Source organism: Drosophila hydei, unplaced genomic scaffold (genome assembly GCF_003285905.1).
Source record: "Drosophila hydei strain 15085-1641.00,03,60 unplaced genomic scaffold, DhydRS2 tig00000063-arrow-pilon, whole genome shotgun sequence".
Classification (NCBI taxonomy): Eukaryota; Metazoa; Arthropoda; class Insecta; order Diptera; family Drosophilidae; genus Drosophila; species Drosophila hydei.
In genome coordinates this window covers 1,137,522-1,164,715 of record NW_022045657.1, presented here as the reverse complement: position 1 = coordinate 1,164,715, position 27,194 = coordinate 1,137,522, and the positions used below count along the sequence as shown (strand labels likewise).

The window sequence follows — 27,194 nt, the reverse complement described above, 5'->3', positions numbered from 1 at the left end:
TTAAACTGACATTAAAAATATTGAAAAACACGATAAATACTTGTTAAGTCTGGCTACGGGCAATGTGGCCTCCAGCAACCCCTCTCTCTCTCTCTCTTTCTCCCTCTCTGCCACCCTCTCTACAAGCTTTCTCTGTAGCTGCTGCTGCTGCTACTGCTGATTATCTGCCGCACTTATGCAAGGTAACAACTTTCAATGGAGCTGCGCAATCTTTACTTGGCTTTGTATTCTTAACTGAATTCGAAATCATTTTCAAGTCTTTGATTGTTCTCAATGCTTAATGTTCTCAGCTGTTCGGTAGTAAATGATTTCAGTTTGGGCGGAATAAAAAGTTTTTTATAGATACCAATCGTTAGCAATGAACTATGAAGTGTTCATTCAAGTCCATCTCTCATAGCTGAATAGACTGTAGCTATTCACATCTGAAAAGTATTGTATAATTATATTTGCTGATGCTATGCCCGTCAGAGTCAGAGTAATCAAAATATGATTATAGGGCAAACTCCTTGAACGTATTAAACAACCAGTTTAATATATGCTTAGCTTCAGGGAATATTATCAAAAAATCAAGGCAAAAGCTTGTTATGCTTAAGTATACATTATCCAATTCCCTTTCCCGCCCATCTAAACGAATACACTGTATCAAAGCTAACATTAATTTTCCTAATGGTGCCCAGTAATTATCGACTTCAATAGACAGAAAATCTCTTTCGAATGCTTAAGACCAGATCTAATTTGGTGTCAGCTGCATTTCAATGGCGGATGTCAGGTGGTTGGTGGGTGCTTAGGAATGCATTTTGGTGCGCTGTTGGGGCAGGTGTATTTACCGTTATCACACAAATTCAATTCAATCAGAGCTGAATTCATTAATAGAATGCCATACTCCAATACGTATGAATGGCACGAGTGGAAAGTGCACGGAAAAGTCGTCTATATATGTTTGCATTCGTGTTAGCAGCCAACTCAGTGCTACCCTTAGCCTCTGCTACCCCTAACCTAGCTGCTACCCTTCAGTCACATGCAACAGGCGAAATTGATATGCCGCAATTGGGAAAATGCTTTACACCTCGACAGTTAGCTAATGAAAAGCTCTGGCTGTTGAAATACACAGGTGCCATTATTGGCTTCATATGGGGTATTCCCTCACAGGCAATTGATTTGGCAATTTACTAAACCAACGCAAATGCATACGCACACGGCTGAGTGGCGCACGCAATTACACATCGATTGAGACGCACAATACGAGCTGCAAGATACGTTTATAGCGGGATTCGTGTAAGTGCCGCTCGGACAAAGCCATAGACAACACCGGCAATGCAGCGAAGAAAGCAATTAATTTAACCGTCAGTCAAATGATTCAATTAGAGTAAGGCAGAGCTAAAGATATAGCTAATTTAATTGACTGGAGACGAGAGAATGGTATTTGGAAATTTATTAAATATTTATTAGAAAAACCTCGAGTGCGTTCTTTAATTTATAATAGAGCATAGGGATAAAATAATAGATGAAACTGGTATATATATATGATACTTTTGCATATAAGATCTTTTGCTAGTCAAACCATTCTCCATCTTCTCTTATCAAATATCTCATATCAAATAGTTTTCGTAGGGCTTGCACTGAAAACTTTGATATGCTACACTCTTATCAACAACTTTCACTTAGCTAATTAATATGTAAAAAGATCCGTGGAACTATTTAGCTAATGATTCGCTTTCATTCTTTAACTCAAACTGTGCTGTCTCAGTCGTCAGCCTCCTTAGCTCAGTGGCAGAGCACTGGTCTTGTAAACCAGGGGTCGTGAGTTCAATTCTCACAAGAGGCAGTCAAGTATGCGAGTATTAATTTTTTTAAAATTAATTTCTGTGAATTGAATGCTTGGAATAAAAGCTCTAAGAATTTTTTCTATTTTTTTAAATTAGATTTTTATTATTATTAAATTTACAGAAATCGCGTTGCAGAGAAATGGGCACATCCTTCTATTTAAATCGAATCATCATTGGCTTGTCAAGCCACCCGAAACCAAAAATTAGATCAAGAGGCAGCTTAAGAAATTTGTCGTTCAGTGGAATTTCTCGATAAATCTGAATAGCGGTAAGCAGCGAGGCCTTCGGTGGGACATGACAAGTCAATTGGCAGACAACAACATCGCTTAAGGTAATGCCAAGCAACGAGCGGATGCAATAATTTGTGATGCCGAATGCCATTGGTGACGCACTTGGAGCACGGCACAAATGCACCACTACAACACATGCAGCGCCCCAAGCAGAAATCCAGCAGGCAACATCCTTTGCGGCAGAGCATCCTGCTACCTGCTGCCACATCCTGCTACCAGACTGTCAGGCTGTCAGAGCAAAAGGTCCTTCCGTAACGTCCATATTCACAGTTCATAAAATTGAACCACTGGGCGGAACTGGGCGTGGCGTGGGGCGGCTGCGGGGGCGTTGGCGGCTCAGCAAATCGAAATAAAAATTTATGTGCACATGTTTGAATTTATTGCCCATCTTTGGCAAAGAAGCAAGCGCCAGGCTATACGGACACACACATATACACGCGTGTGTGTATGTATGTATATAGCTGCGATAGCAGCACTCTGGATTTGGCGTTAGCGTGTGTAAATGTTATTCAATCAAATGTGAAATCATATGAACGATTGCTTTCCACTCATAAACATTTTATTTACCTTTAATTTCGTGCGAAGCGCCTTTTATGATTCCCTGTCGTGATTTAATGTGATTTTCCCTACGACCCACCCTCGCCACTCGCCATGCCCTACAGCATTTCCAGCTTAACATGTGTCAGAATTGTGGGCGTGGCAGTCTCTGCCGTGCAATTGTTGAATTAAACGCACGCGAGTTTATGACTAAATAAAATGTTTTGATGCGCTGCCCCGACACCTCTCACTCCCCAGCTCCACGTGAATGATATGTGGGCATTCCCACTTCGGTTTACATGGCCCGAAATGCCAATTTCTATTTACCCAACATCGACACGCACACACACCCACACAGACATGAGCTTGAAGGTCTTTAACCATAAATAAACACATACAAATTTTTCGGTTGGGCTTTTGATTTATGAAACTTTACGTCTTTTTTATTGCAAACGTTAATCAAATCTTGTGTCGCTATTGTTTCTTAGGCACATTATTTGTTTGTTATTTGAAAACAGTTCATATTTAGTTCATTTACTTAGCTATGAAGTGAGTATCGAACAGCAGCTTACCTTCGAATAAAGAACAAGGCGCTTACGTGAAAAGCACAACTGGTCGCCATTTGGAGATATGACATACAAGTTACCTAAACAGAATAAAAAATAGACAAAACTCAAGAGGATAAACCCAGTAAATCTACTAAGTCGCTTCAATGAAATTTCATATTGAAATCAGCTCTCACATCGTCTACGCCAACAAGACTCTAGTTGCACTTCCTATCATTAAATAATTTAATTTTTAATAATTTAAAAATATACAAAAATATTTTCATTTTATATAAATAAAGAAGCGAGTGTAAAAGTTGCAATGACTTCACATTTGATGTGAAAATAAATAAATAAAGCTGAAGTCGTTGAACATTGAATATAAATATAAATAGTAGTAGTCGAATATCAAATATTTTAATTTATAAATAATTACTTGAAGTTGCTTTAATCTAAGTGCTCGAGCCTCGTAATCCTCCTCCGATTTCTGCAGTTTTCACATTTAGTTTCACTTCAACAAATTCATTTATCGCAGAGCTTTGGACAGTTATAGCATGCCCAATTGCATTGTCCATTTAGATAAGAACTGATACTATATATATATATATATATATATATATATATATATTTATATATATAAGACAGCCGTTAAGAGCTCAGATCTCGACTGGCATATCCTCTGAATGTTCATTACAGCAAAGTTGCTGCCTTGGAATAATCTGGCAATTCAATGATGCAATTGAATAGCTTTGGTTTCGCCTTCTGCATTCCCCCACATTTTCCACTTTTCTTCCTTTTTCTTTTGCTGCGCATTTTGTATTTTTTCTTTTCCGTTTTTTTTTTTTCGTTTTGTTGATTTTGCGGCTGTCGAAAAAGTTGTTGAAGCGCACCTTTATTTAAATACCTCAGCCAAAACTTTTCTGAAGATATTTGCAAACATCTGTTTCCCGGTTGCCTGCACCGGGCGCTCTTCCCCAACGCTCGCCCAATGGTAGAAATCAAGCTGCAGTTGGAAAACGAAATGCAGCGCCAGCTGCCAGCTGCCAGCTGCCAGTGAAATCGCTGATGATGAAGTTCCAATGCGGTCTCTCCAATGGCTAAGCCCAGCGACAATCCTCAATCAGTCATTTGACAAGTTAGTCAGCTAAAAATACCCTGCAATTGTACTGTAAGTCAGTTAGTTGCCATAAAGTCCATTCAATAATTTATTACAAATTCTTTCAATTGCAATATTCCACAAATATTACATATGAAAATCAAAACATGATTGTTGGTAAAGATAAGTCGTTCCACTTGATTAGAGATTTTAAGAACGTTTATTATGACGTTTCACTGCTCAGATCTTAACGTAGGTAGGGTATCTTCCAGCTGACTACTGGGCACAGCAAAAGGCTCAGCTATAATCATTTCCTTGCGGCATGAATATAAAATTGTCCTTTCAGCTGGCTACTGTTGTAGGTTTGTTCAATTCACGGCATTTCCCTTAACTCTATATACCTACTGTGATTTTTGTCACAGTGTACGGCGACATCATTGAGTTCATGATGCTTTCCTTTCGGCTTGTATCTGTTAGCTGCTTTTATAATAGCTAACTAGCTGGGGCGATGCTACTATGTATTTTGGTCTGCTTAGGTTCTCAGTGATTCTCTCTGTCCAGCTCACCCGCTCTCTCTCTCTCTGGCTGCCACTGTCTCTCTTCATCTTGCTGGCAGTCTGTTTGTCCGTCCAAATGCAAGTTATTCGCATTCTTGTCCGCTGCTGTCCCACCTTTAGCTCGGTGTGTTATTATGCTGCCAGTTTTTCCTTTTAGGTTTTCCTTGCTGCTGTATTTTTCCTTTACTTGTTCCTTTTCGGTTTCCTGTAGTTTGCACACAAGTTTTTCATTTGTAATTCAAGATGTCAGTCAGCTGGGAGAACCAAAACTTAATTAAAGTTCCGCACTTTTCCGGTGGCCGGCCCAAGCGCTGGCTGCTGCACTCGCTGCAGCTGCAGCAGCTTTTACGTATGTATTTAGTTAGCCCAGCTACGCCCACTGGACACGCCCACTTTCCCACAGTTTGTCTGTCTGTCGTTTCTATATAGCTGGGTTACATTTATTTTTTGCTTTTCGCTCGAGTGGGAGGCTCTGAGTTTATCTTGCAGCTGCACTTTCTGCAAATGGCCAACTCCCCCTCAGTCCCCTTCCCGCTCCTTCATGTATGTAATTTTATGAGCTTATTTTATACTTTTCACTTTTAATTTGGTTTTATGTTCATTGCTTATAAGCCATGAACAGATTCCAACTTGTTGAATTAACAAAATGTACAGCGAGCCAGACGAAGCGGGGCGACACGAGTTGGGTCGAGTTGCGTCCAGCTCGGTCAAGTGAAATTCCCCTTTGGCCAGCTCGAAAGAGCGTGGCGTCGGCTCCATTAATTGGCACAGTTTTCTCAACATGCTGCAGATCAGTTTCACTTAGCTGCTGACCAGCTTAAGCATCGCACTTAATTAGCCAACATGGAGCATGCTCCAAGTGAGTCGACCACCCGGAATGTGCTGTTCGTTCATTAGCTATGCATTGAGTTTGGGGTATCCTTAGTCAGGCGTCAGCTGCTGGCGTCGACGTCAAGCAACTTGATAACTCGCATACAATTAGCATATGAAGAAATCCGACTAGGCCAACGCTTTGTCCTTTTCAATGCTCCTATTGTTGCTGGGCTGTCCAGGCATGCAGGCACGTGGAAAATTTATTAAATTGGTCACCTTCTGCTTCCCTATGCTGGCTCTCTTTTTCTCCCACGCACTTCCTGTGGAGCATCTGGCTGTGCGCATGCATGTAAATTTAATTGAATTACTTGTAGAGGCGAACGGCTCCTGTGGCCAGGACCTTTACAGGTTCAAGTCAAAGTATATCTCACAAAGTCATTAAAATGCCGACTGCAGACAACAGTTATGCAGATGGCTAAGCAATTTATTATGCCGACATGTTTCAAGACATTTTTCCTTAGTATTTTTCGTTACATCAAACTTTTTCTTTTTATCTTGAAGGAATAGCAAGAAGAATACAACAAAATTATTGCTAAAATTATATTTCAATTAATGATAGCCACAAGCCAAGCAATTAATGTAGATTTGAATTGCTGATGCTTGTCCAATTGTGACGAGCATTCAGAGAAGAGCCCAAAATACCAAAATATGCAAATATTCGAATGATATTGATAAGTTACGTCGTTGAAACTACATAATGTCAGTATCTGCACTAAAATGACTGGATTACATAATTGAAACTATTAATGAACTTTCTTATATATTTACATATTACGTATACGCAGCACGAGCCAAATCTACATAGTAAGTATACGCAATAGTCGACGAAAGTTTTGCCTTCATCCGTTTCGCATGCGAAACTTTCGCTGCATTTTTATTAGGCCCCCAAGGTGCGAGCGGGTGCGAGGAAGTGCCCAATGTCAATGTCATTGTCGCCATCGAGGGGCTCATAGGGGAAGGAAGGAAAAACACAAAATGCCAAATAGAAAGAACTACAAAATAATCCACTCGTTTCGCCGAGCGCAAGCACAAACACAAGCAATGTCCCCGGGGGCGTGGCTGTAGGGGGTCGATAACTAAATCAGCTAAGCGAAAGGGAGCGAGAGAGAGGGAGAGAGAGCTGCTGGCTATTGTTGCTTTTCTGGCTGCATTGGCGTCCATCGGAGGTCGAGGAGGGTCTGCCTCATTGCCCCTTCCCCTCTCCCGCTCGCCTTTGGCTCTTCAATGATTCGCATTTCTCTTGAGTTTTATTTTGTTTTTATTTTTGCGCTTTTCCATTTTGTTTTGCTTTCATGGTTTAGTTTTTATTTCACTTGCCTGCAAAATTATTTATGCATTTTGCACTTGGTCTTTTTTTGCGTCGAGCGCTTATTAGTTGCAATTTGCTTGCGGCGAAAGTTGTTCGCCAACAAGTCGAACAAATTAAATAATTTAACACAAAGAAAGTTGCAAAAATGGGCAAAAACAAGGGTGGAGGCGGAGGCGGTGGCGGTGGTGGTGGTGGTGGTGGTGGCTCTGGTGGTGGCGGCGGCGGCAATGTAAGCAATATTTGTGTTATGCAACTCTCGTTTTAATTGTGAGTCTAAGTGTCCTCAATTCAACTAGTTATAGACACAATCTACCATCCGAAAATCCCAAATACCAAAAAGATAAATCTTTTAGTATATGTTCATTTGATGCTCAAGAAATGCGCCCATTAAATGCACAGCAAAATATTTTAGGAATATTATTCATGGCATTTATTTTGTACATTACTTTGCCGAAATTTCTGAAATTTAATCGCAAGGGAGATATTTTAGGAATTCTATAGTTAGTCGGACCACATGAGAAAACAAAAATAAACAGTTTGTCAAATTTTAAGCCATAAATAGTTGACTGAAAGCCAAATTGAAGTCAGTTATAGATAGTTGGACAGCAAATTTATTTGACTAAGCTATAACTATGAAGTTTCATAGTAAAAAATATTTTAATTTCCAATCTCAAATACTTAAACCTAAATAGATAGTTTAATTGCCACTGGAACTGTGAACTCAAAGAAGTTTTTCTATAATTTCTTAAGATCTCATAGCATTACTCTGCTCATTTACTCTATTCACAATGGCCTATTACAGATGATTAAGAACATAATATAATAAATATGTATATTATATTATATTTACATTTGAATGACTACAACCTGAGAACTCTTTGCATGCATTTGATTAACCTTCGCTCAGTCGCAGCTTACTTATCATGTAATTTATATACTTACCCGTTAGCAATTCTTTTTAAGTCTTGAATTTTATTTGCTCTATTATTACTTTTTATTTTTGCAATCCGTTTTATGCTTTTCGTTAACAGAAAAAAGGCGGCGCTGGCGGCGGCGGCGGAGGTGGTAAAAACAAACCACCTACTCCACCGGCTGACAAAGGTGGCGGCAAGAAAGGAGCTGATCAAAAGGCAGCTGGCGGTGGCGGTAAAAAGGGCGGCAAGAAATAGCTCTTGAGGGTGTGCCAAAATACAAAGCGCATTAAATTACAATATAAGAATAAATACGCCACTATATTTTTAAGAGATATTAAAAGAGGAGCTTATAAATGAAGAAACTGTAGTTGAGTAACGATATTTGGCTGCATAATGAACATTGCTTGGATCTTAAACGCTTGGAATGGAACAGTTAACACACACTCGAACACACACACACAAGCACAAACACGCTCACACACCAAACACACAGTCATTACACAACTGAATAGACAGCAATGACAGTTGCTGCTGCTGGTCCTGGTGCTGCGGCTGTGGCTGCTGCAGTGGATTTCCGGTTGGATGAGCGCGTTTCGTGCACTCCACTTGGCCACTTCATTAGGCTCATCTGCTGCTGTGAGCATTCGCTGTGGCATTGATGGCAAACGGCTCTAACGGAACCACTCCTGGGACATGCCAAAGAAGGAGGCGGCGCCCGACTTGGATTTGCTGCTCGCATCGTTTTTGCGTGTGCCTGGCTTGCGCGTTGGTGTCGTTGCCCCCTATGGAGAGATATGTACGTAATATGGGTTATTAATGTGTTGTGGCAATTTTTGGTTGATTAATCTATTAATTTGCGGCACAGTGCAAAGATTTATGGGCCAGAGCAATAAACATGGACATAATTAGAGTTCAATTTATATGGTGAAACATGCGACTAACTGCGCCCACATTACCAGCAAAGTCAGCGCGGCTATAAATTAACGTTTGCCCAACGATTTGATTTCAATAATGGACCAATTCATTAATTAGCATTTAAGTTGTAGACAGACACACGCGCTCACAAACGAAAAAAGGTGTGTGGGAGGTGCAAGTTTTGGATTTCAGTTTCTGATTTCTGTTATTTGGAAATTGGCAAAACTTTTGCCAAGCATTTGCAATTGCGGGCAGCAATTTTGCTTCTATAACATCTGTAGATACTGCATTTAATTCTAATTTATTTAATGACACTTTTGCTATATTTATTGTTAATTGCAGAAATTCAGTGAGAAATAGCACTTTACCAGCTGCGCAAATTGGTTGACTAATTGTCTAATTAAAGTCCATTTTAATTAAGATGCATATTTGGAAATAAAACTGATTTAAGTTAACAAAAAGCACAGCAATAACCATATTATAATATAATAATAGAAATTAATAATAAAAAGTTTGCATAGGAGCAGCTGGTTTGTGTCTTGGCTATGCTGAAAGCAGTGCACAGCAAGCAGTTTATACAGCAATTCTCATGCAAAGCAGTTAGCACAGGAACTCGGAATAATTTAACTTTAATTTAGGGATTTATCGTGAATCTCGTAATTTAAAAATTCATAAAGCCATTTAAAAATCAACAACAATCATGCAAAAGATATAGAATAAACACAACTTAGCACACAATGCCTACCCAAAATGAATAAACGACGATAAATTTCGAAAGTAAACTACAATTCAAAGAGCACCTAAAAACAAAATATAGATATATATATAACAAGTATATTCATATAATAATAGAGTATTGGTTAAATACAAGGTAACAGTTATCTTCGAAGTACCAGAGATTATATACCCTTGCAGACATATAAGAAAGGAGATCTATATATACACAGATAACGATCTATATGATGTATCACAGGATTTTATTTGAATAAGGCTCTTACGAAAAACTGGAAAGGCAAGAGTTTGAATAGGTTTGGGAACATTTCGATTTCAAATTCGAGTATTTCAATTGTGTGACTTCCAGCACTGGAATGCTATTTAATATCAAACCAAACGTTACGCTGTCTAGTTAAGAGAAGGTAGTGTCGATCGACACAGATAATGTGCAATGCAATGCAAGGGTATAGAAAAGATAGAAATGCATAGTCTTCAGACCAGTGCATCGACTTAAAAAGAAAACTAAATACTGTTAGACGAATTAAAACAAATTATTATATGTGAAGAGAATGCATTTGCCATATTTCACATGTAAGAGTTGTAGAAAAGCAAGGTCATTGAAAAACTCACCTTGTCTGATTCCGTGGCATTGGATTTGCGTTCGACAGGAAGAGTTGCTGATGCTGCCGCCTGCGGCATGACAATAGGCAGCAATGGGAACCAGAGCGAAGTGGAGCCGGATGAACTTAGACAGAGCACATTGGGATCAGCCTCATGTGACAGCGAACTAGCATTTGCTACTTGCGTGCTATCATGAGGCGGCGTAAGGACACCAAGTTCGCCATGCAGACGCGCCGCAGAACGAGAAACATGCGTGGTTATGTGCTCGGCGAACAGCTCAAAATCAAATGGATCGATGCAGTCGCGTAGACTGCGCTGCAGCCCATGGAATCGTTCATAGAGACTGCGGTCCTCGCGATTCACGGCAAACACACGCTCCAGAAACTTAAGATCGAAGTACAGCTGCAGCGCAATGTTTTGACTGTCTTTGGTGCACTGCGCTGCTGACAGTTGCTCGTAGTGGGCCAAGAGCTGGGCGAGTAGCTTTTGATTAAAGGCCTGAAGCACTTTAGATGGCAGCGTTTGTGGTACAGCATTATTTAGCACGTGAATCAATTGGTGCAAATACGTTTGGAGCGAGAGACGTGGCTGGCTGGGTATACGTATGGTGGACTGCACACTCTGATCATGCTCCTCATCGCGCTGCTCCAAAGTCAATGTTTGCCAGAGCTGTTTAATAAAATATATTAGATTGGATTTCAGGATTAGCAAAGACAAGCTTAACATACAGCAAAGTCGCGCAGGACAACATCGTGTGTAATGGTCTGTGGCAGCTTCTCCGTGCAGCTGTGAGAGGCCAGTATATCATCGACAATGAGCTGCCAGAATTGAAGCAGCTCCTCCTCGATCAGTGCACACAAACGCTGCCAATGCTCAGCACCAGCAACTGTCAAATTTCCCGCCCATTGACGCCAGCTGCTGGGCTGGCAGAAACACAGTTTAAGATGAGGGCACAGCTCGATCAAGGCCAGCGTATTGCGCAGCGCCTGCAAAAGAGCTTGACGTTCCTGCAGACGCAGCGTCTTCAGTTGAGTCAGATAGCTCGTCATCTGCTGCTCCGCTGTCTCGCGCAGAAAATTTATCAACGCCAATTTATCCTCGGCGCGTGTTGTTTGTTCCTGTAGCAGCACATTCAGCTCCTGAACAATGGATGCTAACTGCGTGTCGAATTGAGCACAAAGTGTAATGGTGGCCGCTTCGTAGCCCTTGGTGCGGTTGGCCAAACGTTTTGGCTGATCACTAAGCGCGGCAGCTAGACTCAACGGTAGATCATCACTCTGCTCTCGCCAGATTTGCATTGGTGTGGGTTGGCTAATGTTCTCGACGAGCTTGACCACGTCTTTGTAGGTCTGCTGCATTGCTGCTACCCAGCTACTGCGTATGATCTCCCGAACGCGTGCATTGATCAACGGCATATACTTCAGTGTGTAAAAATCCAACTGAGCTTGCGGCAGCGTTAACTGCTGCTCCAGATGGGCATAGTCACGCTTGACCGTGGTGCCCGCTGCCAACTTGATATCCTGTATGGTCTGCATGCTGCTGACCAGCCCAAAGATGGGCTGTAGCTGCTTGTCCGCCAAGCTGTTAATTTTGGACATCCACTTTAACAGTGCATCGCACATCTGCTCTGGCAATAATTTTGGCTTCTCAAACTGCGGCTTATAGCCAGCTATAATGTCGGGTAGCAGATGCGCTAACTGCCGATCGCTGCTATCCATGCGATTAATACTGGGCGCCGCAGTCGGCGCCACACACTCCGCCAAACGTTTGAAAAGCAGACCATTAGCTGAAACCAAAAAGTAATATGTCTTATAAATATTCACGTATTTAATGTAGCAATCACTAACCTAACAAACAGGTGTCAAGGAGCTCAATGGTGCCGTTTAGTATATGCAAGCTGGCCAAAATGCGTTCCTTGACTCGCCTCGGTTTGTCCTTTTCGGCATCGCTTCCCTGGCTCTGCAGGCAGTTAAAATAGGCTGTGGACCGTAGCTGCAGAAACGTTTGCAGCACCTGGTCCAAATCGCATTTGTCCAGCAGCAGCAGGCTCAACATGCAATCGACCGCTATGTCGGCGGTGAGTAGCTCACGCTCCAGCACTCCGAGCACCGCCTGTTTGATGGTTATATGAAATGGACGTAGGATTTCCCATTGCTTCAGTGCCACAGGCAGCCGCTGCATCAGCGTATTCTTCGCATCGAGCTGTAGACCCGTGCTTATGTGTCTACTGAATATGAAGAGTTCTGTGGCTGCATAGAACTGCTCCCGGTCAATGTGCGTCCAAATCAGCTCTGGCAAGCTGCTCAGTAGTTTGATCTGAACCATGGTGCTGTAGTAGTTGCTTAGCTGCTTGCTCACCGCGCGCTTATGGAGCAACACTTCGGTATCGGTGGGCGTGGTCTTGAAGCCCAGCAATTGCTGTTCGTTGAGGCTGCGACAATTGCCCTGGACGCAATGGACCTGCTCGATGAGTGTGCCTGCCGATGTCTGCATGGCTGCTATGGTGTCGGCAGCCTTGAGTAAGTCCCGGTAGCGTTCGCTGCAGTTGCAGGCAAGATATTAATCCACATTTAATTATGTTGCGCTAACGTTCTATGTGCCACATCACACAGATTGCTTACCCGACCATGGTGCGCAGCTCTTCGCGCTTATTTTCCACAACTGTTTGGATTTTCTTCTGCACATCATCGATCTCGGACACGCCGTGCTGTTCGAACAGCGTGTCCACGTCTAATTGCAGTAGATCAGCGCTCATTTATTTCTTATTATCCACAAAGTGTTAAATTCTTTCGGCTTTTCTAATTCGATAACTACGATAACAATTATTGTGCAAGTCACAGCAGTTGAGGTGGTCGTCCGATAGCAACGCTTACGTTAACAGCTGTTTGAGAAACGATTATTTGTGGCGGTCGTGCGATTATTATACACTGGTCACCGATGAGTTTTAAATGCAGTTCGCGTAAAAAAATTGTTTTATTATTTACATATTTAAACTAATTGGAAATGCTTTGCAAAACACAATTGGCAATGACAATACGCTGTATCTCGGAAGTGCCCTCGTAGATTTCCGTGACGCGGGCGTTCCTATAGTACATCTCTGCTGGCAGATCCGTTGTATAACCCATGCCGCCCAGAATCTGGATGCACTGATGCGCGCAATAGGTGGCTGTCTCGGAGGCATGTAGCTTGGCCATGGCAGCTTCCTTGGTAATAGACAGTCCGTTATCCTTAAGCCATGCAGCTCGCCAAGTGAGCAGCCTTGCAGTCTCCACGCGCAGTGCCATATCCGCCAGCTTCTGTTGAATCATTTGCAATCGGGCTAATCGCTGCCCAAAGGCCACTCGTTTCTCCGCATAGTCGATCGCCAGCTCGAGAGCAGCCTGTGCTATACCGGTGGACTGCGCGGCAATGCCTATGCGACCGCAGTCTAGGGATCCCATGGCAATCTTAAAGCCATCTCCAGGCGATCCCAGCAATTGAGATTGTGGCACGCAAACATCGTCGAGCGTTAACTGGCACGTGGAGCTGGCGCACATGCCCAGTTTGCTTTCCTTCTTAGCTATAGACAGCCCAGGCACATTCTTTTCAGTCAGAAAAGCTGTTATACCTTTGTGCTTGAGGCTTTTGTCAATAGTGGCGAAGATGATGCCACCGCTGGCCTCCTTGGAGTTGGATATCCAGGCCTTTGTGCCATTCAACAAATAATCCCCTCCAGCATTCGGCTTCGCAGTGGTACTGGCGGCGCTGGCATCTGAGCCGCTGCCCGGCTCCGAGAGCGCATAGAAGGCAATGTGCTTCCCTTGGGTATAGGGTACCAGAAACTCTTGCTTCTGCGCCTCGGTACCATGTTGCTGCACTGCACCCAGATAGAGATTGTTTACGCCCATCACAATCGACACGGCCGCGTCACCACGCGCAACTTCCTCCATGCCGATAGCATACGCTTGGTAATCTAGACCGGTGCCACCTGGAAGTAGTCGTTACAATCAGGCTCTGTCTGTGCAGAAAGTCTGGGTGCAGTGCTTACCGTACTCCTCTTGCACAGCGACAGACATCAGTCCCAGTTCGCCGAGGCGCCGCACTTGCTCTGCCGGATACAACTGCTCACGATCGTGGCGTCTCGCATGGGGAGCCAGCTCCGCATTGGCAAAGTCGCGGCAGGTCTTTTGCAGGATTTGGTGGGTCTCTGAGAGGGCGGCCAGGCATGCGATGCCTCTGTCACTGCCTCTGGCAGTTCGTTGACCTACAAAATTGCAAAGCTTACACAATTTTCCTTGTTATTGTTTTTAATATATGTATTACCAAGCGCCCATGCAATTCTACCCAGCTTTTGCATGGCGTGAAAGCTTCAGCTGATTTTTGTTTTAGTTATCCGGAAAAGCTTTTCGGCGTCGTCTGCTTGGCGGAAAGGTTCTTCGCACACTGAAATCCGATGAGCAATCGAAAACAATCAGCATGCCATAAAAACTTTTATATGCAATACCAAAAGCTTTGACGTCAGTCCAAACGAACAAAGACGGCGCTGCAACTTTGTACGAGGGGACAGCTAGCAAGCAGTGCCCATTTGGCCGATCAACCGATATTTATTAATTGTTATTGGAACTTCAGCACAATAAATTGTTTATTATAAAGCAAGTTGTTCTTATAGAGACTTTGAGTAAATAAGGATACAAATTGATGAATGTGATAATATAAATTATCTTCTTTACTGCAGTCGGCCATTGCTTACTACTTTTTTGATCTTGCTAAGCAGTTTTTCTCACTGGAGTCATAAACTTTTCATTAGTGACAAAGGCCTTCCATTGCGTGTTGGCAAGCAGTTTTGTCGACAGGAGCAAAGACAACATTTTAGTAAAGAAACAAACCGAACGAAATATATCCACGTTATGGTTTAAGCTGTAGTGAAACCCCTGTTATATGTGAAAACCCTTTTACAACGCCCCTGATCTACTTAAAATACATTAAGCCCACATCAAGTAGATATTCAAGTTTGCATATTTTAGTTCTTAAGGTTCTTCGCGTTGAGCTTTCATGCCGCATACACCACGAGGTATGTACGACGAACTGCACAGTCTGAGCTCAATTAGAAATGTAGCTTGTGCTTAGGGTATCCGCTAGTCGGGCAAGCTTACAAGATCAACTGTGTTGGGTAGAAAGTTCAGCTACTAGCAGAAATGGAAAGCGGTTCAACGATTTAGTGCCATTGTCGCTACCCGCAACTGAGAAAGAAATTTACATTGCAAATCCAAGTGCAATTTAATGACTTACGCTACGCTAGGCGATAAAAAACACACCCACTTTCGCAAGCGCATTATAGTTAAAGAATCTGTCTATATAGTATATAACTTCGAGTCAAGCTACGGTTTATTTAGTTTTTTTTTTTTTGTATCAAAATACCCTTTCCCCAAAGTTCGTCTTTCGTACAATAAAATGATTCACCAGTATCTGCAGATGGAACTTAGTAGACTTTGTTTCCCACTCAACGTAGCTCATATATTATATATAGGTTGAAGTTAAGGACAATCTAGAGATTTGAACACAATTGCCGCCACAAAACAGTTCCAAATTTATTTTGACGGTTTTTTTTTAAGTTTTACCAAAAGACCAACTGATAAGAAAATGAATTATCTGATTCAACGCGGCAAACTGCGCCAGCAGGCAATCAATGTGCCCGAGGGTCTGCCGGAGCTGCTTTCCGACATAACTCGTGAAGTGCTGCGCTGTCAGCCGACCAAGGAGTGCCTGTGCCAATTCATCATCGACTATTTGCACTCGGTGATTGTCACACGAGAGAAGGCCTTGGGTAAGCTCCAGCTCCAACATATATATAAATGCTAACGAGAGTTATTTCACAGTGGCCAAAAGCATTTTGGATCGCGCTCTTCGCCAGGTGGACAGCATTATATCCGACTTGTGCGTTTGCGATCTGACCAAGGAGAAATCGGATGAGATGGCTCAGGTTATGGAGGATTGCTTCCGCAACTTCCTGGAGAAACGTCGCTGTGAGATGCGCCGCGGCAAGGAGACCATTAAGTTCGTCGACATTGACATGCTCGAGGAGCTCATACGTAAGTGTAAATTCTCCGAGGAAGAACTTGACGCCTCGCGGCCGGCAATTGCGAGCGCCTACAAGCGTTTCGTGGACGCCTACATGGCCGCAGGCAAAGAGTCCCAGGGGACTGAGCTGCTCTATCAATACTTCCGCGATCGCGAGCTCAAGCGCCTTGATGAGCTGATGCGCAATAATGCGGCCACCACCATACAATCCGCCTTTCGGGGCTATGTCGTGCGCCGCATGATGGACCAACACGTCTGCCTGTGCACCTGCATGCTCCAGGATAAGGATGACGACGAATACATGCGCCTGGACAGAGCTGCCCGCGTGCTACAGCGCTTCTTCCGCTACGTTCTAACGGTGGGTTTTCCTTTCACTATTTTGATCAAAGACAGCAGCCTAATACTCGAACTCTGAATTACAGCGCCAGGCGATTAAGCCGGTAAGTTTTGTCAAGCTCACAATATGGTCTAGTCATAACCTCTATATTGTTAGATTGGAGATCCTTGCCAGGAGCAGGAAACGCCAGATGACAAAGATGATGCCACAGCTGGAGCCACAGCTGTAAGCACAGCTTTAAGCACAGCTGCAACCACAGCTGCAACCACGGCTGCAACCACGGCTGCAACCACGGCTGCACCAACGGCTGCACCAACGGCTGCACCCACGGCTGCACCCACGGCTGCACCCACTGCCGCACCCACTGCCGCACCCACTGCCGCACCCACTGCTGTCACTTCAGCCGTTCCATCCCAAACGGACTTGGCCCAACCTGAAGCTAAGCCAGAAGAATCTGCTCCAGACGCAGCACCAGCAGCTGAAGAGCCACCAGCACCAGAGCCAGAGCCAGAAGCAGCACCAGCTCCAGCGCCAGAGCCAGAACCAGAGCCAGCTCCAGCACCGGCGGAAGAGGCGCCACCACCAGCCGCTGAAGAACCAGCACCACCCGCTGCAGAGGAAGCACCGCCAGCCGAGGAGGCACCGCCAGCCGAGGAAGCACCACCTGCTGAATAGCATTAGGTGCCCTTTTCTTTCGTTTATGTTCTCTTGTTTAAAAACGGACAGATGCTTCGCGCGTCCTTTGAAATTGATGGATTCGTGATCTTTAAGCTTGTAAATTAGTTCAACGTGAATTGCATATATTTGAAATGTCTTGAGCATATTAAATAAAAAAGCTGCTCAGACGACGTGATCGTGTTATGGAGTTAGTTGGTCGCCTCTATGCCCTGCTGTATCCAGTTCCTGAAGGTGGAAACTCTTGTGTAGACATCGGGCGAAACGAAGAGACCGCAGACGACCAAGCCATAGGACACGACTCCGACCTGCTTCAATCCGTTGTCATTGCGAACCAGCGGGCCACCCGAGTCGCCCTGTAGTTAGATGCTTTAGCTTCAAATGTCCTCAAGTACTTCGAGCGTTCTATTTTCTTACCGAGCAGGCGCCCCTGAAGATGCCTCTAGCACATATCTCCGTGTCCGTCACATATTCCATGCCACGTTGTTGACACTCCCGATTCGTGATCGTTCTGTAGCTCATGCGCTGCAGTGTATTCGGGAAGTTTAAGTTGTCCAGAAAGGGAAAGGGAGCGGGGAAACGCAAACCCCATCCGGTTAGGGTCACAGGGACTCCGCTGCCCACAAACTCATCCGAGGAAAACTCAATGGGCGCCACGCTGACATTGTTGTAGACCAGCGGCGGGTCGATCGTTAGCACTGCAATATCGCTTGTCTTCAGCGCCTTGTATGCGGGATGTATGACGAAGGACACCACCCGAGAGCGCGAGCCGCCCTTTTCATCCAGATTGCGTATGCCCGCGACGATGGACATGCGCGTTACATTCATACCATCGCAGCAGTGAGCCGCTGTGAGTATGCGATCGGGAGCTATGATTGAGCCGCCGCAGAAGTGCGCCTGTCCCTCTCCCGTTTGGTACTGCAGCGACACTTGGTAGGGCACATACTCACCCTGTGGCACATTGGAGCCGCCCACAATGCGAGTGGGAGCGTGGCCAGTGGGCTGACGTGCTGCTTATGGGAATGTCGGAAAGTGTCTGAAATTTACATTCGGCTCTTTCCATTATCCCTACTTACAATTGTGACGTGCCGTGGCGCTGCCTAGGGACAGAGCTATCCACAAAATGAGTTCGATAAGAGCCATGTTTGCTTGGGTTATGCACATCTCTTGTTCTACGGCTCAGCCTATTTATGGGATTCGACGCGAAGCACATTGCGCTAAAAATTTGCATAGATAATGCAGAAGTTATGCCATTAGTTTTGATCTTGAAATTCAAAATTGCGTCAGCCTTCATGCCGGTAATTGGCATATGCTTCATATGCATCACCCTAACCCAGAAAGCTACAATTAGTTGATAAGCTTTGGAGGCTAACAAGTTGGCTCGTTAGGGAATAGAAAGAGTATCTGAAAAAGAAAACTATAAGTGAATACTTGATTGATTAATATTTAATATATCCACAGCCTGACTTTAGAGTAAAGAGCGAGAGCCGCTCTTAGAGTATTAAGCCAGAGCTGATCTGAATCGCCTTAAAATTCTTCAATTTATTTCATCCATTACTTTCGCTCAGCTTTTGAATTTTTATTTTTATTTGCGAGTCTCTTAAGTGGGTCAACGATTATCTTAGTTCCCGATTGGCGAATCTTAAGCAATAACATGTCATTGGAGAATAGCAAAAGTCGCTAATCTAACCGACTTTATGCAAAACTCAAAATAGCCCATTCAAGTGGGCACAGTTCAATGCTCAAATGTTGCCACTTGAATTAACATATTTTTTAAATTAAATTTAGAGAAGTCACAACTCTAATAATTTAATATTTATTCAGTTTTCTCAGCTTAGATATTTTACAATTTATTTAATTATTTTGCGACGCCATTCACAAACGTGTGCATAGAGACGTGCTAATCTATGCACATATTTATTTACCTGGATCCAGATCAATAAAAAAAACATTTAGCTCATAACGGTCTCACAGAATTTTGTCTCTGGAATCTTGTCTTTAAAAACTTTAGCATAAAATTTCATTGACATGAATATTCGTTATAAAATTAACGTGTCATGTTGGAGGCGCTGCTTATAAAGGGCATTCGGTAAATGGCCATCGAAACATTTGTGGTTTGGAGATGAATCTGCTCGTAACGTTTTCTTGGCTATGTGAGAAGGATTTCGTATAAAGTGAATTTGTATTCAAATTCATTCTATTTCCTAGGCCTCATCCTCTTGGACAGCAACAACAGCAGCAGCTTTGCAGATAAGTACAACAATATCGATGTTGGTCGGACAATTTCTATAGAGATTCCAAATAGTGGCTCGTCTAGTGGACGTCAGAAAATCGAACAGAAATTCTTTCCGTCATCTTATTTCTATTCACATTTTCCACCCTATCCACCAAGTGGCTGTTTCTGTCCGCCGGGTCCGCCGGGACCACCTGGGCCGCCAAGCCGTCCTGGCGCTCCCGGTAGACCGGGTATTCCCGGCCAACCGGGCATCCAAGGTCCGATTGGACCCGCGGGTCCACCCGGTCCTAAAGGCGAACCGGGAGCTATGGGAGATCCTGGAGAAAAAGGTGAAATGGGACCGCCTGGGCTCAGTCTTATCAGACGGCGCAGAGACGGCATTCCTCAAACTGCAAACAAAGGCATTAGATCGATTGAGGAAGCAGAGAAGTTTTCAGTATTAAAAGGTGATCCAGGAGATATGTGGGAACCAGGTATGAACGGAGAAAAGAAACAGCCAGGTGAGCCTGATACTCGTCGACAGCCCAGAGATGACAATTCTCAAGTGGACAAAGACGTAGGATCAATTGACGAGCCAGACAAACCAGATCTAAAAGAAAGTAAAGCAACATGCTTCAAGTTGTGCGAACAAAAACATGTAACTGTGTAACTTTCAGGATGAATTTATGAACTGCTTGCTAATAAAGGTACATCACTGCTTGTTTTGAAATATGAACTGCTTTAAGGAAATTAACAAACCTAGCTTGAAATCCGTTAAAGAATTTTTGTATGGAAATTGTTATATTAAAAATGGGAATTCGGGGTCGACGAGCTGAGTCGATCTAACCCTCTTCGTTTGTCTTTCTGTATGCTTGTTTGTCTAACTGTATATTTGAATAAGTTAATCTCAGAACCTTTAAGAGCTATAGACGATGGCTGCACTTTGGGTTTTCATATGGGAACTTAATTGTCAAATAACTGTTGTAGACATACTTTCTTAGTCGACTTTCAGAGTGTATCTAGTATTTTCAATACAACAGGAGACATGACGGCACAGTTCAATGTGGGCACAGCTTAATGCTCAAATGTTGCCTATTGATTGGCTTAACATATTTTTTAAATTAAATTTAAAGAAGTCACAACTCTGATAGTTTAATATTTATTCAATTTTCTCAGCTTAGATATTTTACAATTTATTTAATTATTTTGTGACGCCATTCACAAACGTGTGCATAGAGACGTGCTAATTTATGCACATATTTATTTACCTATTTTCCAAATCCATAAAAAGAACATTAAGCTCATAACGGTCTCACAGAATCTTGTCTCTGGAATCTTGTCTTTAAACACTTTAGCATAAAAGCGATTCCATTGACATGAATATTCGTTATAAAATTAACGTGTCATGTTGGAGGCGCTGCTTATAAAGGGCATTCGGTAAATGGCCATCGAAACATTTGTGGTTTGGAGATGAATCTGCTCGTAACGTTTTCTTGGCTATGTGAGAAGGATTTCGTATAAAGTGAATTTGTATTCAAATACATTCTATTTCCTAGGCCTCATCCTCTTGGACAGCAACAACAGCAGAAGCTTTGCAGATAAGTACAACAATAACGATGTTGGTCGGACAATTTCTATAGAGATTCCAAATAGTGGCTCGTCTAGTGGACGTCAGAAAATCGAACAGAAATTCTTTCCACCATCTTCTTATTTCTATTCACCTTATCCACCCTATCCACCCTATCCACCAAGTGGCTGTTTCTGTCCGCCGGGTCCGCCAGGACCACCTGGACCGCCAAGTCGTCCTGGCGTTCCCGGTAGCCCGGGCATTCCCGGTCAACCGGGTATCCAAGGTCCGATTGGACCCGCGGGTCCACCCGGTCCTAAAGGCGAACCGGGTGCTATGGGAGATCCTGGAGAAAAAGGTGAAATGGGACCGCCTGGGCTCAGTCCTATCAGACGGCGCAGAGACGGCATTCCTCAAACTGCAAAGAAAGGCATTAGATCGATTGAGGAAGCAGAGAAGTTCTCAGTATTAAAAGGTGATCCAGGAGATATGTGGGAACCAGGTATGAACGGAGAAAAGGAACAGCCAGGTGAGCTCGATACTCGTCGACAGCCCAGAGATGACAATTCTCAAGTGGACTTTGTGTCTGAGGACAAAGACGCTGGATCAATTGATGAGCCAGACAAACCAGATCTAAAAGAAAGTAAAGCAACATGCTTGAAGTTGTGCGAACAAAAACATGTAACTGTGTAACTTTCAGGATGAATTTATGAACTGCTTGCTAATAAAGGTACATAACTGCTTGTATTGAAATATGAACTGCTTTAATGAAATAAACCTAGCTTGAAATCCGCTAAAAATTATTTGTATGGAAATTGTTATATTAAAAATGGGAATTCGGCGTCGACGAGCTGAGTCGATCTAACCCTCTTCGTTTGTCTTTCTGTCTTTTTTGTCTAACTGTATGCTTGAATAAATTAATCACAGAGCCTATATGAGCTACAGACGAAGGCTGCAGTTTGGGCTTTAATATAGGAACTTAATTGTCGAATAATTGTTCTTGTAGACATACTTTCTTAGTCGACTTTCAGAGTGTATCTATTATTTTAAATACATTTTTATTCAAATTTTTGGGGTAGAGACGGAGGTATCCAAAATCGGAAATATTCAAATTGTATAACAACGCAGATCGGATCCACGACTATAGCTATTTTACTTATTATTGTTATTGTACCCTGAATCATTTGACAGCAAGAGACGTGACGGAACGGCGAGATTTAGTTGATTTAGCCATGTCCACCATGTCCACACGACTTTGTTCTAAATATGACTATTTATTATTGTAACTAACATTATTATTATTATAATTTTTGAAGACGTCACATAATAAAGTGAGCTCTTCATTAGCTTAAAATCATAACTTTTTAGCCGATAAACCCAATTAGCTTATTGTTCTCAAAGGCGAACCGAACAACAACAACTACGCGCTCCGCCCAATGATATTTAAATCAATTATCAATTTTAAATGCTTCCATTCTTTCGCAGTCGGAATGATGCTCAGCCAATTTCTGTTCAGCATAATCCGAAAATATATTTTTGATTGTGGACAGATATGCAGCATAGCCTAGCATACGGTGCCTATATGCCTAGGCATATGACAATAATTTGATTCTAATTTCTTGCACGAGAGCTAAAAACGAGTTTGTAAGATCATAAAAAGAACTGTTAAATAAAAACGATTTGATCTGCATTACAGTTAACGGTTTGATCAGGTTTCGATATTCGAAAGGGATTTTATTAGAATACTGTGGCAGCGTTCTGTTGCTATAAAAGACATCAATTACATGTTGTTCTTGGCAAATAAGTTTCAGTCATGATGCAGGTTGTAGCGCTCATCGGTCTATGTAAGTGTTGCACAGCTGAATCCTTCATATACAAATTGCTTTACAATCTTATGCCTTTCCAGATTTTGCTATCGTTGGGGGATCTAGCTTATCTTCCCGAAATCAGAACGACGAAGGTGCTGGAAGACTTCTGTCAGTTCAGTTGCCAGCAGCCGCTCCCGCTCCACCGCCTCCTCCACCAAATGTGATTATCAAGCGGCCAATCCACTACCATCCGCCGCCGCCGCCGCCGCCGCCGCAGCCACCGCAATTGCCACCTTTTTACCCGCCACCGCCGCCAACTCCACATCATCATCATCATCATCCGCCTTCGAAATGTATTTGCCCACCTGGGCCACCCGGACCCCCAGGTCCCCCCGGACTCACAGGTATATGTGCTCAATTCGACAATCTCAACGTTATTAAATAGCAATGTAATTACACAGGCATGACCGGAAAGCCTGGGCATCCCGGCGGCAAGGGTGATAAGGGCAATGATGGCCAGAAGGGCGATAAAGGAGACACAGGAGAGAGGGGTGAGAAAGGTCACCCTGGTGCGCAAGGAGTTCAGGGACCACAAGGTGCTCAAGGGCTGCAAGGCCTGCCCGGAGCGCCAGGCTCGCAAGGTTCTCAAGGACTGCCAGGCTCTCAAGGCTCCCAAGGATCTCAAGGCAGCCCAGGTACACCAGGCATACCAGGACCTCAGGGACCGCTAGGACCACCCGGTTCATCTGGATCAACAGGCTCGCCAGGATCTCCAGGCGCTCAGGGACCACCAGGAGCCCCAGGACGACCAGGACTGCCATCGTCACCTACGTGGCCCATACCACCACCTCCGCACCATCACCAGCCCCCACCAATAATCTATCCATATCCTCTACCTCCGCACAAGGGAGATCATTACCATCATCATCACCATCATAAAGACGGACATCGGCCAAAGCCGCATAAGCCCACAAAGCCCCATAAGCCTCATAAGCCCACAAAGCCCCATAAGCCTCATAAGCCACACAAGCCTCATATAAAGCCCCACCCAACTTGGAAGCCTCCCATGCCAACTCATAGACCACCGACAACAACAACGGAGACACCTGAGGAAACCACTAATAAGCCAATGGCCACAAGATATTTAAATGGTGAAGAATCTGTTCAATCTCCCGAAAATGATTTAGAAGATGATCAGCAAACTGAGAAGCCAATGCTCGAAGAGGATAACAACAGCGAAGAAGTTGAAGATGACCTTATTGAGGAGCATGCTAAAGAATCAATGAGCCACGAGTCCACTAAAATAAAAGCAGATGTAGGCGAAGTAGATACTGGAAAAAATAGCGACGAACATGAAGATAACGAAGATCGGGATGAAAACGAGAGCGAAGATAACAGCGACTTAGAAACGGACAACGTTAAGCAAGCAGTCGACGACTATATAGCTCAGGCAAGAAATAGAAATAGGCCGATTATCTTATCAATAAGCAGACGGCGTAATCCATTTCACATATATAGAGACTACATAGATTATTAAACGTATCATTAACTAAGGTTTTATAATAAAAAGAACAAATGAAAAACATTTTAAGACATTACGAAAGTTTGGAAATCCCATTCAAACTAAAATGTTGACTGTTTGGCAAGATTTTACTTCCAGCCTGAAAGTATGCAACAAAAATGCGACTGCTTGGTAAGTATGACATGAACTGCTTGCGGCTGATCTTAACTGCTTGATATGCCCACAACTTCAGTCGATCAGTATGTACATCGACGAAAATGTCGAGGGTGAAGAAGACAGAGATGAAATCGAGAGCGAAGAGACCAACGACCTAGAAACGGACAGCAGTCGAAGACTATACATATATAGCTCATGCAAGAAGCGGAAACAAGCTAATTATCTTATCAATAAGCAGACGGCGTAATCTATTTCACATATATAGAGACTACATTATTATACGTTATCAAATTTATCATTAGCTAATTTATTATTATAAAAATAGCTTGGAAATCCAATTTATCAAAATATCCTAATCTTGATTGCTTGGCAAGAATTACACTTTCAGCCTGTGAATATGCAACAAAGGAGGCAACTGCTTGCCAGTATGCCAGTGACTGCTTGCAGCTGTTTTCAACTGCTTTATGAAGCTCTCAGCTCTCATTTAATGAATTTGAATTTATTTTAAGATTTTTAAAATAATTTTATATTGTATCTGGATTTCGTTTTCTTCTCTAGGCCATGCGTTCCTTTATCCAGGTATTAAACATCGAGACGCGCGTGTAAACATCGGGACTGTTAGAGGCGCAGAATGCAGTGCCATATGAGACGACGCCCACCTGCTTCAGGGACTCGCCGTTAGCCATAACCAAAGGACCACCCGAATCGCCCTGAACAGAAAGAGATATGCATAATTCAGTTGGATAATCATCAGCAACAGCTCACATTGCAGGCACCCTTGCCAAAACTTTCAAGCGCACAAATCTCTGTATCCGTCAGCTGCGTCATAGTCTGCTTGCACTTGTTATTATCCAGAGTCTTGTAGGATAGCTTCTGAAGAATGGTTGGATACTTGGCAAAGGGCCCGGTGCCAAAGTGAAAAACAGAACCCCAACCAGTTAGCAACACCTCCTGATCAGCTCCGACCAGATCATCGCTGCTCACATCGATGGTGCTAACGCGTTTGTCATCTATTTCGAAGGGTGGATCGATTTTCAGTATAGCTATATCGCTGGTGACCAACTCCTCGTAGTGCTCGTTCATCTCGTACGATTGCACCTGGGCGCGTTTTCCGCTGTCGTCGTTCAGATCCCGTATGCCTGCCACCACGCTAATCCGGCTCGCATTTTGCCCATTGACGCAGTGAGCCGCGGTTAGAACTCTGTTCGGGGCGATCAGGGAACCACCGCAAAAGTGTCGCATTTTGCCGCTCTTCGTGAGAAATTGCATAGAAATCTGGTAGGGCACATACTCATCCTCGGGCACATCGTAGCCGCCGACAACACGCTCCTGCGAATTGCTATCCGCATCCTCAAAGTAGGCATCCACTTGGGTTTACAATGTGGATTAGGCAACACTTTCTCTCTAGGCTATTCACGGCTACTTACAATCTATAACTGTGCCCGTGGGCTTTCCAAATGAGGACTGCAACGATGCCAGCGAAACGAGGAGCACGACACAGCTCCATTGATTGACCATGTTGAGGCTTTGCATTAGAACACTGCACTGTTTGACTGCGATGAAGAATTGTTGGGCTTTTATATGCTGCACTTGGCGCTCATTAGAATTTTAATCGAATGCTAAACGAGGCGTTAGCTGTGGGCGGTCTGATCACATATGAATAGGTAACAAGGTCGTTCCATCCAAAACGATAAGCCAATCAAATGTGGCACATTGCGTGCTAGGTAAAACCAGCTGGTATAGTCCGCATATGGAAATCTCAACTCCAAAGAGTTACAGCTGAGAATTTCCCAGCCTAATGAGCTAACATGTGGATTAATCTGTCAAGACAGAGCTGCTAAGGCCTCGCATGCAAATTGAACTTGGCAGCTAAAAATAATGCAAATCCTGTCACGTCAGGCGGCTTTGGGGCAGGGTGGTCCAATTAACAAACGCCAGGCACATCCTGGCCCGAACAGAAGAAAAAGAAGGCATAATAAAGCCATTTCGGGTTCAAATCGGTTCGTAGTGAGCGCCAAGAACCAGAGCCAACAATTAACACAGTAGTCCAAAGATCAAGACCTCAACATGCGACTACCCAGAAAACGAAGAGGTGTGCATAATTAATTCCCGCCACACACACGCCGACAGCTGGCTGGACGGACGTTGTGCAGAGCCGTGCAAAATGATTCATTAGCTGGCTTGCAATCAGGCCGGAACTGACATTTGGCAGGCATCGGGATCGACAGAGAGATAGCCCCAGTCTGTGTCCTGTGCCCGCCCAGACGTTGCCAACTTGATTTGCATCGAACATGTGAGCCATAAAAAGAAGATAGTCTGCAGCCAAAAAGGTGTTGATTGGCCAACTGGGCTCCAAGTGGGCTCCAACGGCTCTCCAATTGCTGCCCTTCTCGCTTGCAACAATGAATTAAAAGAAATGTCCGCTGCCAAACCAGCAGCTTGTTTAATCGGAATATTTAAATTATTCATTGATTAAAACTGCAACCAGATCAAGCTGCAGCCACACACACAGGTAGCTACCTCCCTCCCTCCCCCTCTCATTCTCTCTTTGTAGCTCTCGTGGCACTTGTGTCTTTTTGTGCTTGTGGTTTCAATTTGGTTGTAGGTGTTGCCTCTTGGCCACAGACCAGAGTCTCTGTAGGTGCCATTCCCAGGAATTG

At 43.6% G+C, this 27,194-nt stretch overlaps 7 protein-coding genes and 1 non-coding gene across 9 annotated transcripts; 4 read left to right on the top strand and 4 right to left on the bottom strand.

The window, feature by feature from the left end:
• Positions 1-1,753: 1,753 nt before the first annotated feature.
• Positions 1,754-1,825, top strand: Trnat-ugu. The gene has a single exon. It is a non-coding gene; the product is annotated as a tRNA-Thr (tRNA).
• A 5,263-nt stretch (positions 1,826-7,088) lies between these two features.
• Positions 7,089-8,217, top strand: LOC115482798 (RNA-binding protein cabeza). Of its 2 annotated transcripts, none has more exons than XR_003944137.1 (2): positions 7,089-7,300; positions 8,065-8,142. XR_003944137.1 is itself a non-coding variant. In XM_030222891.1 (2 exons), exons 1-2 carry the CDS (start codon positions 7,179-7,181, stop codon positions 8,200-8,202), a joined length of 222 nt encoding a protein of 73 aa, XP_030078751.1. In that variant the 5' UTR covers positions 7,099-7,178; the 3' UTR covers positions 8,203-8,217. The 2 variants fall into 2 exon arrangements, 1 of the variants encoding a protein (XP_030078751.1); XM_030222891.1 differs by having other exon boundaries at positions 7,099-7,262; positions 8,065-8,217.
• A 389-nt stretch (positions 8,218-8,606) lies between these two features.
• On the bottom strand, positions 8,607-13,031 carry LOC111604580 (conserved oligomeric Golgi complex subunit 1). The gene is made up of 5 exons (XM_023322682.2): positions 12,819-13,031; positions 12,045-12,736; positions 10,926-11,983; positions 10,207-10,866; positions 8,607-8,729 (listed from the first exon to the last, which is right to left on the bottom strand). Exons 1-5 carry the CDS (start codon positions 12,950-12,952, stop codon positions 8,619-8,621), a joined length of 2,655 nt encoding a protein of 884 aa, XP_023178450.2. The 5' UTR covers positions 12,953-13,031; the 3' UTR covers positions 8,607-8,618.
• Positions 13,032-13,138: 107 nt separating this feature from the next.
• LOC111604576 (short-chain specific acyl-CoA dehydrogenase, mitochondrial) lies at positions 13,139-14,646 on the bottom strand. Its single transcript, XM_023322679.2, has 3 exons — positions 14,500-14,646; positions 14,225-14,440; positions 13,139-14,164 (listed from the first exon to the last, which is right to left on the bottom strand). Exons 1-3 carry the CDS (start codon positions 14,531-14,533, stop codon positions 13,191-13,193), a joined length of 1,224 nt encoding a protein of 407 aa, XP_023178447.2. The 5' UTR covers positions 14,534-14,646; the 3' UTR covers positions 13,139-13,190.
• Positions 14,647-15,663: 1,017 nt separating this feature from the next.
• On the top strand, positions 15,664-17,437 carry LOC111604563 (protein transport protein sec31). The gene is made up of 4 exons (XM_023322662.2): positions 15,664-16,000; positions 16,053-16,612; positions 16,677-16,694; positions 16,748-17,437. The coding sequence occupies exons 1-4, from the start codon at positions 15,817-15,819 to the stop codon at positions 17,264-17,266; spliced, it is 1,281 nt and encodes a 426-aa protein (XP_023178430.2). The 5' UTR covers positions 15,664-15,816; the 3' UTR covers positions 17,267-17,437.
• On the bottom strand, positions 17,432-18,414 carry LOC111604564 (chymotrypsin-1). Its single transcript, XM_023322663.2, has 3 exons — positions 18,343-18,414; positions 17,684-18,276; positions 17,432-17,622 (listed from the first exon to the last, which is right to left on the bottom strand). The coding sequence occupies exons 1-3, from the start codon at positions 18,407-18,409 to the stop codon at positions 17,458-17,460; spliced, it is 825 nt and encodes a 274-aa protein (XP_023178431.2). The 5' UTR covers positions 18,410-18,414; the 3' UTR covers positions 17,432-17,457.
• A 974-nt stretch (positions 18,415-19,388) lies between these two features.
• On the top strand, positions 19,389-21,741 carry LOC115482778 (collagen alpha-1(X) chain-like). Its single transcript, XM_030222761.1, has 3 exons — positions 19,389-19,419; positions 19,475-20,002; positions 21,038-21,741. Exons 1-3 carry the CDS (start codon positions 19,389-19,391, stop codon positions 21,739-21,741), a joined length of 1,263 nt encoding a protein of 420 aa, XP_030078621.1.
• A 3,342-nt stretch (positions 21,742-25,083) lies between these two features.
• On the bottom strand, positions 25,084-26,064 carry LOC111604581 (chymotrypsin-1). Its single transcript, XM_023322684.2, has 3 exons — positions 25,962-26,064; positions 25,300-25,901; positions 25,084-25,244 (listed from the first exon to the last, which is right to left on the bottom strand). Exons 1-3 carry the CDS (start codon positions 26,050-26,052, stop codon positions 25,089-25,091), a joined length of 849 nt encoding a protein of 282 aa, XP_023178452.2. The 5' UTR covers positions 26,053-26,064; the 3' UTR covers positions 25,084-25,088.
• Positions 26,065-27,194: the final 1,130 nt, after the last annotated feature.

What these genes read in the sequence shown, in the direction of transcription:
- LOC115482798 (XM_030222891.1), top strand. Translation starts at nt 7,179, where the DNA reads ATGGGCAAAAACAAGGGTGGAGGCGGAGGCGGTGGCGGTGGTGGTGGT. An exon ending in GTGGTGGCGGCGGCGGCAAT is followed by an intron (nt 7,263 to 8,064) that starts GTAAGCAATATT and finishes TTTCGTTAACAG; the next exon opens with AAAAAAGGCGGCGCTGGCGG.
- LOC111604580 (XM_023322682.2), bottom strand. Translation starts at nt 12,952, where the DNA reads ATGAGCGCTGATCTACTGCAATTAGACGTGGACACGCTGTTCGAACAG. An exon ending in GAGCTGCGCACCATGGTCGG is followed by an intron (nt 12,737 to 12,818) that starts GTAAGCAATCTG and finishes CTGCAACTGCAG; the next exon opens with CGAACGCTACCGGGACTTAC. An exon ending in TTGTCCTGCGCGACTTTGCT is followed by an intron (nt 10,867 to 10,925) that starts GTATGTTAAGCT and finishes TTTATTAAACAG; the next exon opens with CTCTGGCAAACATTGACTTT.
- LOC111604576 (XM_023322679.2), bottom strand. Translation starts at nt 14,533, where the DNA reads ATGCAAAAGCTGGGTAGAATTGCATGGGCGCTTG. An exon ending in TAGAATTGCATGGGCGCTTG is followed by an intron (nt 14,441 to 14,499) that starts GTAATACATATA and finishes GCAATTTTGTAG; the next exon opens with GTCAACGAACTGCCAGAGGC. An exon ending in CGCTGTGCAAGAGGAGTACG is followed by an intron (nt 14,165 to 14,224) that starts GTAAGCACTGCA and finishes GACTACTTCCAG; the next exon opens with GTGGCACCGGTCTAGATTAC.
- LOC111604563 (XM_023322662.2), top strand. Translation starts at nt 15,817, where the DNA reads ATGAATTATCTGATTCAACGCGGCAAACTGCGCCAGCAGGCAATCAAT. An exon ending in CACACGAGAGAAGGCCTTGG is followed by an intron (nt 16,001 to 16,052) that starts GTAAGCTCCAGC and finishes GTTATTTCACAG; the next exon opens with TGGCCAAAAGCATTTTGGAT.
- LOC111604564 (XM_023322663.2), bottom strand. Translation starts at nt 18,409, where the DNA reads ATGGCTCTTATCGAACTCATTTTGTGGATAGCTCTGTCCCTAGGCAGC. An exon ending in CGCCACGGCACGTCACAATT is followed by an intron (nt 18,277 to 18,342) that starts GTAAGTAGGGAT and finishes TCCCATAAGCAG; the next exon opens with CACGTCAGCCCACTGGCCAC. An exon ending in TCTTCAGGGGCGCCTGCTCG is followed by an intron (nt 17,623 to 17,683) that starts GTAAGAAAATAG and finishes ATCTAACTACAG; the next exon opens with GGCGACTCGGGTGGCCCGCT.
- LOC115482778 (XM_030222761.1), top strand. Translation starts at nt 19,389, where the DNA reads ATGAATCTGCTCGTAACGTTTTCTTGGCTAT. An exon ending in CGTAACGTTTTCTTGGCTAT is followed by an intron (nt 19,420 to 19,474) that starts GTGAGAAGGATT and finishes TCTATTTCCTAG; the next exon opens with GCCTCATCCTCTTGGACAGC. An exon ending in CGGAGAAAAGAAACAGCCAG is followed by an intron (nt 20,003 to 21,037) that starts GTGAGCCTGATA and finishes TCTATTTCCTAG; the next exon opens with GCCTCATCCTCTTGGACAGC.
- LOC111604581 (XM_023322684.2), bottom strand. Translation starts at nt 26,052, where the DNA reads ATGGTCAATCAATGGAGCTGTGTCGTGCTCCTCGTTTCGCTGGCATCG. An exon ending in CACGGGCACAGTTATAGATT is followed by an intron (nt 25,902 to 25,961) that starts GTAAGTAGCCGT and finishes TGTAAACCCAAG; the next exon opens with TGGATGCCTACTTTGAGGAT. An exon ending in TTGGCAAGGGTGCCTGCAAT is followed by an intron (nt 25,245 to 25,299) that starts GTGAGCTGTTGC and finishes CTTTCTGTTCAG; the next exon opens with GGCGATTCGGGTGGTCCTTT.